Consider the following 13305-nt stretch of genomic DNA (forward strand, 5'->3'; position numbering starts at 1 on the left):
GGATTTGTGAAGGAAAAGACAACGGGGAGGCTTTTCCATTTTCCTTTGACCTTGCAGAGAAAACATTTGGTCAGTTTGGGAATCAAAATGGTTCCAGGTCGGTCTTCCTGTGCTGATCTATGTACGTGCTTGGTTGGTACACTTATGAACATTACCATATGTCTTAAGACCATAAAATTCCTATCACACGAGAGAGAAACCTACTCAAGGAAAGTCGCTGGAAGTGGTGGAGGAAGAAGGGGGAAATAGAGAGAAAAGAAAAATGGTTTTGTGGAAGAGAAAGCAATGAAAAGAAAAGGAGAGCAAGAGGGAACAGATGGAAGCAAAATCACACCATCTAACTGCTAGGTCAGTTGGAATGTCTCACTGGCAGCTGCAGCAACATGTTCTTCCCGAAGCAACACAGAACCTTGTGTGCACCTTCCAAGACCATTAAATGCATTGTGGCTTGAGGTTTCACGGACTAGAGTTGTGGTTTTAGCTGCAAGAGATACGGATAGGAAAACAGGAAGCTGCGTTGTAAAGGCATGGTGCCCATGTGAGCCTGAAGGCGTGGCACCACCCTCAGCCAACAGCCCAGCAGTGTCTGACAGCGCTCTTGTTTCCCATTTGGCTGGCTTTGCTTAGACCCATCTTGCATTTGTTTCAAAACTGCCAGCCTCAGGCGTGGGATCGTCCAGAAAGCAGGTGCGAGCTGGCACATGGCGATGCCAGGAGCCAGTTCAAGATTCCAGAGGCGTTCGGTTAGATTGCCCGAGGCAGGATGTTTGCATCGCTCCATCCGTCTCCCGTCATTCCCATGGCAACTGAGCGATGTGCAGACAGCGTCTGCAAAAGCCGGCATGAAGGAGGGCAAAAGTTAAGCTGCCCGTTTGGAAAAAACACACACTTATACCAGGATGGGACTCTTTTGCAATAAGCTTGCCAGCCTCTCCTTTTGTTCCCTTGTCAGATCACGCAAAAGCAATCCCCGGCTTGATTTGGTCACCAGGGGCTGGGGTGGTCGATTTAAACCCTGCTTCTCACAGCTGTTGCCATTTCACACACTCCTGCCTTTTCCTCTGCTATAGCCTGGCATGCAGGGGCTCCCGAAAGAGACCAAGATGAGCAAACCAGTCCATCGAGGAGGCTTGCAGGCGTGGGGGAAATGGCTGCTTCTCCTGAACGCTGCTGTCCCTGCAGTCTCCCCCATGCAGACAGGTAGGCTGAAACTTTAGCTCAGAACTTTCCAAACGTTTCCTTTCTTTTACATTTTTCTTTTGCAATTCAACAGTCACAATTTTTATTAAATTTCTGTTTTACATTTTAGAATATTCACTTAAACAACCTTAAAATATCAATGACTTCCCTTCCTCTCTTCCCATGGTTCATTTTGCACAACATAAATCCCTGCATATTTTATATAAACTAAACCATTCAGTAGTCCATTATTACATCCATCAAAGCTTATTTACACTGTTGAATTTATCTTAATGCTGCCCATGTTTTCAAGTGTACACAATTTTCCTCCATATATTCAATAAACATCTTTCCAATCTTCTCTAAATGTATGTTCTTCTTGTTCTCTTATATGTTAGATCCGCAATCTGCGCGTATTCCATCAGTTTAAGTTGCCATTCTTCTTTAGTTGGGACCTCTCTCATTTTCCATTTTTGGGCTAACGAAACATGAGCCACAGTAGTGGCATACATAAATAGCCTTTTTTGACACCTGGGAATTTCCATCTGAGTTATCCCCAGGAAAAAGGATTCTGTTTTGTGTGTGTGTGTGTGTGTTTTTTTTTTTAAAGGAGCTTTCCAAACTTTTCAGGCTGGTGACACACTTTTTAGACATGCATCATTTTGCAACACAGTAATTCAGTTTTACTAACGAACCAGAGGTTAAACTAACCCCTTTCCAGTCCCAAGAGAAGCATTTGCACAAGACACTGCAGCCAGCACAGTAACCGGTCGCGACACAGAGTTTGGAAAGCTCTGCTTTAGCCGGCTCCTCAATTTCCTTCCCAGGCGATTTTGGATTGACATCTTGGCTTGGCCCCTAAATCTCTACCAGACGGGGACTGGGTTGGTGATGGGAGCTGGAGTCAAAAGACCTAGTGTAGCATCCAGGTATCTTAACTTCCCTTGCCTGCCTCTTTTTTCCATGCTGCTGGTTTTCATGGAGTCAATATGGCTTGGATTGTGGCTGTAGCACAACAAGGTTGCCACAAAGTGCTGTGTTTACTGCCCCAGGAGAGATAATAATCATGAGCTGAGAGTAGGGCTGGGCGATATATCGTCCAAAGCTGGTTTGAAGTCCATATTGTGATAACGATTTCATAATTTTTGACCTGGCAATATATCATGAATCATGATTTGTGTGCGCGCTATGCTATACGATGCAGGAAAAACTGTGAAGCCAGGCAATGCCTCTACATAGCTCCATCCTTATGACTACATTATTACATGAGCACTGTTCCACAGCATTTGATATTTTCATTTACATACATTCATTTGAAATAAGATGGGTTTATGAAGCAATTCTACACAGTTTGGTACCTCGCTTCATTTAAAGATTTTCAGAGACTTTGAGACTAAAGATTTCATTTTGTACTTGTTATGTTTTGAAGGAATTCTATAAAGATTGTCTATTGCGTATGTACATGGCCTAGACATTGCTGCCATCCTTATTTCAGGCATCATGATATATCATATATCACAGTGTTTACCTGGTGATATATCACGATGCTGAAAAGCAGCTATCGCCCAGTCCTGGTTGAGAGGTTCCCTGGAGATCATCTGGTCAAGTTGTGGTTCCAGAATGACCATTTCTAACAATTAAGCTGCAAAGTTTATTTGTTTTATTTACTTACTTACTTATTTATTTAGTTTATATACCGTCCTTCTTCGTAAGATCTCAGGGCGGTTCACAGAATAAAATACAAGGTAAAAACACATATAAATAATTAAAACAGCTAAATAATAACCTGCCCCTCCATAATTATACACCAACATAACAGCTACCTTGAACACTGTGTGGTTCAGAAGTGTTTGAAACCCTGTCTCCAGAGGCTGTTCTCACTCACTACTGGCAAGTTGGAATGAGCCAGTGACAAAATGCCCAAGTGAAATTTCCCAGAAGCTGGTGGTGGGTGGGTGGGGTGGGGGGACCTCTTGAGTACAGCCTCTCATTCTTCACACTAGGATGTATGGAAATTATGAGGCTGATGGGAAGAACTAGAGGGCCAGAATTCCTGGGTTTAATGGGCTGGCCGTTTTGTTGCTTCTGGGTAATGGTGAAAAGGAGGGAAATAAACGAGTGCCGGGTAATTGAGACAGCAGTTGACATTAGGCAACACAATAGAGTCTTGTGGCATTTTAAAGACCAAGAGATTTATAGTGGCATAAACTTATGTGGACTAAAGGAGAAGGGGTCTTTAGGCCACAAAGGTTTCCACTACCATAAATCTCTTTACCAACTTTAAATTGCCACAAAACAACCCTGTCCTCTGTTGCACTCGACAGCAGCAAGGCAACCATCCTCTGGGTGTTATTCGGGTTAAACAGGCTTCCTTTGGCCATCTCTGGGCCACCAATGAGCCCATGGTAATATGCTGGGTGTTGCAATTAGTAAATAATTTAAGCTCGTGCGATAGTGTGCTCATTTAGCACGCTGATAAATGCTTGGTGAAGTCATCCATTTTCAAACAGCTGTGACAAGAACATTAGGCTAAACTCTCACTCGCCCCCCAAATCTCTAGTAATTTCATTCTTAGAAGCAAAACGAAATAGCCAACGTTGCACCTTGTTGACTGCAAACTGCACACAGTTGTACAAAAATTGTCATGGAGGATAGTTCTGTCTGGAGATTGGTACTAAATTAAGCTTCCACTTTCAGAGGCAGTATACCCCATAATATCATGTATGGGGAGGGGGGACAAAGGAAGAGGTGGAGAGGCTGCAGCCTCATGCCCTGATTATGAGCTTGAGTCATCTCTTGCCAGTAACCGAATGTTGAATGAGATGGACTAACCAGCTTTGAGGTGTAATAAACAAAATCTGCCCTTATTCCCTTATGGGGGACACAAGAGCCCTTATTGTAGGTTCTCCGTCGGTGTTCGGGGATCCAAGGTACGACTGTATAATGAATTGAAAAGGATGTTTAAAATAACTTTTGTAAAAAAAAAAACCCCAGAAGCTTTTCTTTTGGGAATTATAGTGACAGAACTACCTAAGCTGTACAGAAACTTATTCATGTATGCTACTACAGCGGGAAGAATGTAACTCGCCCCAAAATGGAAAGAAGCAGAAGTCCCAGCAAAGGAAGAATGGATACAAAAACTTGTGGAATACGCAGAAATGGTGGAACTTACCGGGAGAATAAGAAATCAAGACAACAAACCTTTTATAAAAGAATGGCAATAGTTTATTGAATATTTACAGATAAATTGTAAACAGATAAGAACATTGGCAGGATTATTGTAATGACTTGCAGTTTTATAAGAGTACAGTGGTACCTCGGGTTACAGACGCTTCAGGTTACAGACTCCGCTAACCCAGAAATAGTGCTTCAGGTTAAGAACTTTGCTTCAGGATGAGAACAGAAATCGTGCTCCAGCGACGCAGTGGCAGCAGGAGGCCCCATTAGCTAAAGTGGTACCTCAGGTTAAGAACAGTTTCAGGTTAAGAACGGACCTCCAGAATGAATTAAGTTCTTAACCCGAGGTACCACTGTATATATTTAAAGTAGATGAGTAAATGGGCAAAGTAAGTTAATTTGGATATGCAGAAGGTATTAAAAATAAATTTAAGGAACAGCAGAATGGAGAGGGGAAAGGAAGTCAAGTTTTGAAATGTTAAAATGATTGTAAAATTAGTGAAATGTATAAATCTGAAAAGCAATAATAATAATAATAATAATAATAATAATAATAATAATAATAATAATTATAATATAATGGTTGGCTCTGGCCCGATCCAGAAGGTGGTTCTTCTATGTATGTCCTTGTGCCTTGCCAATGACTCTCCCTTTTCCTCTCCCTCTTGCCCAACAGTGAGCGTGGTCGATTTCTGCGGCCAGACCCTGCACGGGGATGGGATGGTGTTGACATCCCACCGAGACTCCCGCCGTTACTACTTTGTAGTGGCCAGCACAGACTGCCAGCTGACCATGCAAGCGGCAACCCCCAAAGACAAGGTCCAGTTCCAGTTCCGCTTCTTCCTGGTGTACAGCATGGTGCGCTCGCCTTCCAGCACGCTGGCCAGCAACGACCACCCCACTCTGGCACTTCCCAAGTCCAGAAGCGAGCGGGAGACCCCTGACCCTTGCACAGCAGGCTCCTACGTGCAATTCTACGATGGCCAAAACCACACCGCGAAGCCCCTGGGGATGCCGCTGTGCGGGAAGAACATCCCACAGCCCGTCACCTCCACAGGCAACTTCCTCACCTTGAGGCTTGTGACTCGCGGCCAGCAACCTCGTGTCGACTTTGTCGGTGACTTCACCTCCGTTCGAACTGGTAAGGCAGGAAGCCGCTGCAAATGAGCTGAGCAATGCCGCTCTATCTTATTTTAATTTTATTTTATTGCATTTATATTCCACTGCTTCTCCAAAGAGCTCAAGGTGGTGTGTGCCTCCTCATTTAATCCTCCCAATCCTAGAAGGTAGGTGAGCAACTGGGCTCCAAGGTCACCCAGGGAGTTTCATGTTGCCCAGTGGGGGGATTTGAACTCTGGTCTCTCCTGGGTCCTAGTCCAACACTTGTAACCCTAAGGGTAAGGTGCAGGTGATGTGGACCACTGGGCTGCTGTCAGGGTAACGGGCGCTGTGGTCTAAACCACTGAGCTTCTTGGGCTTGCCGGTCAGAAGGTCAGCAGTTCAAATCCCAGCGACGGAGTGAGCTCCCATTGCTCTGTCCCAGCTCCTGCCAACCTAGCAGTTCGAAAGCACGCCAGTGCAAGTAGATAAATAGGTACCACTGTGGCAGGAAGGCAAACAGCGTTTCTGTGCACCCTGGTTCCCGTCATGGTGTTCTGTTGTGCCAAAAGTGGTTTAGTCCTGCTGGCCACATGACCCAGAAAGCTGTCTGTAGACAAACGCTGGCTCCCTCAGCCTGAAAGCGAGAAGAGTGCCACAACCCCATAGTCACCTTTGACTGGACTTAACCATCCAGGGGTCCTTTACCTGTACCTTTTTAAAAATTTCAATGCTGGTGTTAAATGCATTTTAACTATTGTTTTAAGCTAGTTTGGGAGGTACATTCTAGGCAGTGCTTTTTATCTAGGGATACTCAAAGGTACGCTGTACCAGCACCTCACTGTAACCACTTCGTGGTGAGTACTGGCCCCTTTTTTTTGATAAAAAAGCACTGATTACAGTGGTACCTTGGGTTACATACGCTTCAGGTTACATACGCTTCAGGTTACAGACTCCGCTAACCCAGAAATAGTACCTCGGGTTAAGAACTTTACCTCAGGATGAGAACAGAAACCGTGCGGTGGCAGCAGGAGGCCCCATTAGCTAAAGTGGTGCTTCAGGTTAAGAACAGTTTCAGGTTAAGAACAGACCTCCAGAACGAATTAAGTTCTTAACCCGAGGTACCACTGTATAGGTACATTAAACAACAAGAACAGCAAAATCTGCCTTTCCCTCCCCTTGCAGGCTTGAACGCTTCGGCCTGCAGCACGGAGTCGTATTTTCCCTGCCACAATGGAAAATGCTTCCCTCCCAGCCTAGTCTGCGATGGCAGCAGTGTCGATAACTGTGGGGATGGTACAGACCAGGCTGCCCAGTCCCCAGCCTGGTGCAAAGGTTGGTGGCTGTAGAAGGAAGAGGGTGTGTGTATGTGCTGTTATAAGTAAAAAAAAAAACAAAACTGCTCCTTTTCCCTTATGGGGTACCCAAGAGCCCATATGGAGTCCCTTTGCAGGTTCTCTATCGGTAGGAGAAAATAATAGAGGCCAACCAGAGAATATTGAGAAGCAAAGCAGCTAGTAAGCCTGATCTTTATTGAACTGTTGCAACAGGGTGCTCCCCCACACGCAGGAGAGAGGAGGAAGACCCCAAACCATGCGCGCAAGCCCTTATATAGACATTTTAAATTGCCCGCCCTGGAGTCCAAGACCACCCCCAGAAACATCATACCTACATCACAGAAAATGCGGTCTACAACAGAAATCTGAGTGCATTGTTTTTATCATGTCTGCCAGGTTACCTGTTAATGGTCACTTGACTGGATTACCTGGGGATCCTGGACATTCTTTTGTTATGATAACTACTGGGCTCACACCCTATTCATATCTTAAAAGTGCCATTAAGACAGGATTTGTGAGCAAAGAGACAATGGGGAGAGTTTCCATTTTGACCTTGCAGAGAAATATTTGAGGCCAATTTGTTCAGGACTTTTTCTATGGGGTTTCAGACATGTGGTTTATATACAGTTATGAACATTTATTTTATATATTTATGACCTTAAAATTCTTATAACAGTGCCATTCCTTGCTCATGATCACTTTAAAAAATGGGTGAGAAAGTGAGGCTGAATGCCTGAGCCTGATGGCTGCAGCGGCCCCTTAAGTTGTTAGGAAAGGGAGGAGGCTACGCCCCTCTGCTTTGGTTTCTCCGTGGCAGCACAGAGGCCACTACTGTTTTTGACTCTTTCTCCTTTTCAACTCCAGGCTCACCCACGCTCCTGCCGCCCTTGAATAATGCCGAGGCCTCTTCTGCAGTTAACGCCCTGCCAAGTCAGGTGACCTGCGCAGGACCCCAGGAAAGCCAGCTCCTGCCCCCAGGCACTGCCACCTGGGACAAAACAGGTACAGCAGTACCATTGCTGGCAGGAATGAGGCCTTGTAAGAACTTGGTTGTTTATAGTGTGCCATTTGGGAACTCCCTGCCTGTTGATACCAAGCAGGTGGCTATCACTGTACTCTTTTCAGCTAAAACCACAGTTCTTTCTTACCTACAAAAGGCGATTCTATGTTGTTTGGCACAATGGCAACTCTTCAGCTCGCCCACTCACTCTAACCCCCACCCAAGTCTCTGTTGGGATACTGCCAGGGAGATAACGTCCATCTGAGCCCCCAAGCCGGCTTCCGGACGATCCATCGACCTCCCGTAGTCACGCAGTCACGCGGTATCAACAATTAGCGGCACGAAGCCTTTGGAAATAGATTGCCACATTCCTAGGCTGGTGCACACTCTTTCAGCAGAATTCACACAGCAGAAGTTGCACAGCAGGAGAGCATATTTACATTTTATTCAACGTTGGTCAGAGCAAACAGAAGACATGACCGTCTGCTTCAGCGTTCAAGCACAGACAGACAAAAACGAAAGCAACAGCAAACATAAACATCCTGTAACAGGAAATACGCAGACTCTGTGATTCACAGCCTGCTCCCTCTTAAGGTGGAACGGAAATATCCTAACATCCTCCAGGTGCATACAGAAGAGAAAAAAAAGCCTCATACAAAGCATTTGAGGGTAACTCCCAGATCACCCTTATCTCCAGAGTGATAGTCAGACTATCTGTTATCAATCACCAAGTCAGCAGGAGCTAACAGGAAGACAGCCAAACTGCCATTCGTCTCCCCTGGAAATCTGCTAAAAACATTTTAAAAAAAATAATATTTATGCTTTTCAGGTCTACATTTCACTAATTTTACAATCATTTTAACATTTCAAAGCTTGACTGATTTCCTCCTCTTTCTGAGGTTCCTTGAATTTATTTTTAATATCTTCTGCATATCCAAATTAACTTAATTTGCCCATTTATTCATCTACTTTAAATATATACTGTTATAAAAGTGCAGGTTATAATAACCATGCCAACGTTCTTATCTGTTTACAATTTATCTGTAAATGTTCAATAAACTATTTCCATTCTTTTATTAAAAAGTTTGTATTCTTGATTTCTCATTCTTCCGGCAAGTTTTGCCATTTTTGCATATTCCATAAGTTTTTGTGTCCATTCTTCCTTTGCTGGGACTTCTGCTTCTTTCCATTTGGGGGCGAGTAACATTTTTACCGCTGTAGTCACATACATGAATAAGTTTCTGTACAGCTTAGGTAGTTCTGCCCCTATAATTCCTGAAAGAAAAGCTTCTGGTTTGTTTTTGTTTTTTGCAAACATTATTTTAAACATCCTTTTCAATTCATTATTTATCATATATAAAACATTTTTGTATAGCTAAGCCTATCCACATGCTTATAAAGTTAAAGTGAATTTGAATCTCTTAGTATTTTAAATTTTTGTAGGTTTTATTGTTGTAATTTTTGATTTTCTTGTTCTACCCTTTTTGTAAACTGCTCCGAGTTTTTCTTCACAGCCAAGCAGTGTCTGTGTTTTTTGAAATGAACAACAGTATCAAAATAGCACAGCTGGGGCAATTGTTTGCTGGGGAAGACGATTTGTTCCATTTCCCTGCAACTGACCAGGCTCCTTCTCCTCCTTCTGCAGACAAACACAAACCTCTTTTTGCTTCGCTGGCTGCCATCCTGGGCGCTGCCTTCGTGTTCTGGTGCTGCTGGAATCCAGGCTGGTTCATCTGGAGGATGGGCGCTTGCAGGTACCTGCCCGGTTGCAATTCCGTCTGCGCTGCCTGCCACCTCTGCCCACGCAGCTGCACCCGCCGGGAGCCCCCCAAGGTCACCCCGCATGGAAGCACCGAGCCACCTATGTGACTACGAGGGGGGGGGCAGGGTCACTGGCCCTTAGTTTTAGAAGAGCATGGGCCAGAAGGGGTGCAGCTGGTAGTGGAGGCATGATGGGGCTAAGCCAGGGGTAGGCAACCTAAGGCCCGGGGGCCGGATGCAGCCCAATTGCCTTCTAAATCTGGCCCATGGACGGTCCAGGAATCAGTGTGTTTTTACATGAGTAGAATGTGTCCTTTTATTTAAAAGGCATCTCTGGGTTATTTGTGGGGCTGCCTGGTGCTTTTACAGGAGTACAGTGGTACCTCGGGTTAAGAACTTAATTCGTTCTGGAGGTCCGTTCTTAACCTGAAACTGTTCTTAACCTGAGGCACCACTTTAGCTAATGGGGCCTCCTGCTGCTGCCGCCGTGCGATTTCTGTTCTCATCCTGAAGCAAAGTTCTTAACCCGAGGCACTATTTCTGGGATAGCGGAGTCTGTAACCTGAAGCGTCTGTAACCTGAAGCGTCTGTAACCTGAAGCGTATGTAACCCGAAGTACCACTGTAGAATGTTTCCTTTTATTTAAAATGCATCTCTGGGTTATTTGTGGGGCATAGGAATTCGTACTTCTTACTTCCCCCCAAAATATATAGTCCGGCCCCCCCATGGTCTGAGGGATGGTGGACCAGCCCACGGCTGAGAAAGGTTGCTGACCCCTGGGCTTATCAGACAGATGTACTATACTGGCTGATTTCCCACAAGGTGGCAGGAGATGCCTGCTTCTTTCCTCAGTGGGTTCAAACTAAGGCACTTGGCACCAGGCCTTGAGATACGCTCACATCCACACCATGCATTTAAGAGCACAAGAAGAGCCTGCTGGATCAGGCCAATGGCCCATCTAGTCCACCATCCTGTTCTCACAGGGGCCGCCAAGATGCCTGTGGGGAACCTGCAACCAGAGCAGCACAAGGATACCCTTTCTTCCTGGGCTTTCCAGCAACTGGAATTCTTAAGCATTCTCTGCCTCTGACCTCCATGAACTTGCCTGATCCTCTTTCGAAGCCTTCTAGATTCTTGGCCATCACTGCCTTCTGTGGGAGGGAGTTCTCAAAAAAGGAGCCTCATTTTAAAAGGGTATAGGATGTCAAACAGATCAATCAAAGGCCTGGTTAAAGAGGAAAGTTTTTGCCTGGCACCTAAAGGTGTATAATGAAGGCGCCAGACGAACTTCCCTGGGAAGAGCATTCCACAGACAGGGAGCCACTGCAGAGAAGGCCCCGTTCTCATGTTGCCACCCTCTGGACCTCTCGAGGAGGAGGCAAACAAAGAAGGGCCTCAGAAGATGATCTCAGGATCCGGGTAGGTTCATATGGAAAGAGGCGGTCCTCGAGGTATTGTGGTCCTGAGCCATTTAAGGCTTTATAGGTCAAAACCAGCACTTTGAATTGGGCCCGGAAACTAATTGGGAGCCAATGCAGTTGGACCAAGATCGGTGTATTATGCTCAAACCATCTTGCTCTGGCCACTGAATTCTGCACCAGCTGAATTTTCCGAACCATCTTCAGAGGCAGCCCTACCTATAACGCATTGCACTAATCTAACCTTGAAGTTACCAGAGCACAGACAACAGTAGTTAGGCTATCCCTGTCCAGATAGGGGCCAAATTTTCCAGCATTCAGGATGTGCAAGAGTTCTTGTGTCATATACCACTTGGGTTTCATGGAATCAACCAATTGCAATGCAGGAATCTCTGCTACAGCCTCCTTGACAGATGGCAATCCAACCACTGCTTAAAATCTTCCAAGGAAGGAGAGTCCACCACCTTCCTCTGTCAAACAGCTCTTGGAACTGCACTTTTAAGGGAGCTTAGGAGACAAGCCCCCCCCCCCCCTCACAAGAGCTAAGAGTCCCTAGGATTTTTTGGGGGGAAGTCATGACCATTCAAGTGGCCCAAAAACACTTTAAATGTTCGGTGTGTGGATGGGGTTTCTCTTTTGCTCTGGGCCTGAGATCTGGGCCTGTCAGCTTATGACAGGGGAAGGAAAGCCTGTGTTCATCTAGCTGACTTCCCACTGTAAAAAAGGAAAAAGACCCGAGTTGTGGAATCAAGTCAAAGGAGACCCACAGATGTTCCCTCTCTCGTTTTATATCGAGGCACCAAGTCAGGCACCTCTTCCACTGATGGTATCAGAAGACTGGGAATGACAAGCTTTGAAATGTGGGTATTTTAGATCAAGTTTTAGAAAAAGTTTTCACCTTTTTGAGTTCATGGCTCCCTTGACCAACTACATCCTTTCTGTGGGCCTCAGGAGCCCAGTTATGTCACCCCTTGCTTGCAGAGCTGGCAGCCTCTCACCCTTTTTCAAACACCCTCCCTTGTGGAGTGTTCCCTCAGCCGCTCTCCTCTCCCATTTCCTTGGGAGTCCTCTGGGCAGCAGCTGCTGCTGCCCCTGGTCTCTGAGCTGCCCCCCTGCCCCAAAGAGAGGTGCTTCCCAGAGGCACCATTTGCCTGGGGAGCTTATAGCCAGGACTGCTGCAATAAACAGCCGCACAAGCCTTTGGGAGGCAGAGACACAAGAGGGCATTAGAGGAGGAAGGAAAGAGGGACAGAGGCCAGTGTTGCCCTGGCACCCCTGACCATCATTCAAGGCACCCCAGGGTGCCATGGCACACCGATTGAAACCCACTTTTTTAAAACATAGGACTGTTCTTCATCTGTTCCCAGCATAGTCATAAGGAAAGGCAGAAAACACTGGGGAAATTACTGAAATAGAGGGTTTTTTTACTTCTTTTGGGACGTGCAGCTGATCTACCACACTTGGTATGTACAAAATCAACCCAGAGACCAGTATGGAATTTCTCTGCCCTCCTGTGTTGTTTTCAGTTCCCATTGGTCAAGCTGTTGCAATGCTGTCCAAGGTAAAAGACCCCTGGATGATTAAGTCCAGTCAAAGGCAACTTCGGGGTTGCGGCAAGGAAGCCGGCGTTTGTCCACAGACAGCTTTCCAGGTCATGTGGGCAGCATGACTAAACCGCTTCTGGTGCAATGGGATACCGTGACAGAAACCAGAGTGCACGGAAATGCCGTTTATCTTCCCGCCGCAGCGGCACCTATTTATCTACTTGCACTGGCATGCTTTCGAACTGCTAGGTTGGGAGGAGCTGGGACAGAGCAATGGGAGCTCACCCTGTTGCGGGGATTTGAACCGCTGACCTTCTGATTGTCAAGCCCAAGAGGCTCACAGCGCCACCCGTTAAAGCACACAACTGTCCCACAAAGACTCCCAAGAACTGTTGTTTGCCTCTCCCAGAGCTAGTCCCCAGCACCCTTAACAAGCTAGTTCCCAAGATTTGTGTGTGCATGTGTGCTTTAAATGTGCGGCATGCACACAACCTCAGCTAAGACAGGGAGCCACAGACTTGACACACGGACTTTGGGGTTCAGCACCATTTATTTAAGAAAGAAAGAAAGAAAAAGAACAAATGGGGGAGGCAGGCAGGGGAAGCAAAAGGCAGGAACAGGTTCTGGAGCGACACAAGCATCATGGTGCCTCCCAGGCAGTATAATTCTGGTTCTGGAAGGAAGCGGGCAAGGCAGAGTGAACACTGGCGGCAAAGGCTCACACGGGGCAAGCCAGAGCCAGCCACACCATTAAGGGAATGTGGGAGGCTGGCTGGAGCACAAGCCTATGA

General features: G+C 46.1%; 1 protein-coding gene across 2 annotated transcripts; it reads left to right on the forward strand.

The window, feature by feature from the left end:
* The first annotated feature begins 771 nt into the window (after positions 1 to 771).
* On the forward strand, positions 772 to 9895 carry LOC144328314 (low-density lipoprotein receptor class A domain-containing protein 2-like). Of its 2 annotated transcripts, XM_077930984.1 has the most exons (5): positions 772 to 1200; positions 5033 to 5497; positions 6640 to 6789; positions 7656 to 7793; positions 9437 to 9895. In XM_077930984.1, the coding sequence occupies exons 1-5, from the start codon at positions 1077 to 1079 to the stop codon at positions 9658 to 9660; spliced, it is 1101 nt and encodes a 366-aa protein (XP_077787110.1). In that variant the 5' UTR covers positions 772 to 1076; the 3' UTR covers positions 9661 to 9895. The 2 variants fall into 2 exon arrangements, with proteins under 2 accessions (XP_077787110.1, XP_077787109.1); XM_077930983.1 differs by lacking the exon at positions 9437 to 9895 and having other exon boundaries at positions 773 to 1200; positions 7656 to 8858.
* Positions 9896 to 13305: the final 3410 nt, after the last annotated feature.

The sequence above is a fragment of the Podarcis muralis genome, chromosome 7 (genome assembly GCF_964188315.1).
Source record: "Podarcis muralis chromosome 7, rPodMur119.hap1.1, whole genome shotgun sequence".
NCBI classification, from domain to species: Eukaryota; Metazoa; Chordata; class Lepidosauria; order Squamata; family Lacertidae; genus Podarcis; species Podarcis muralis.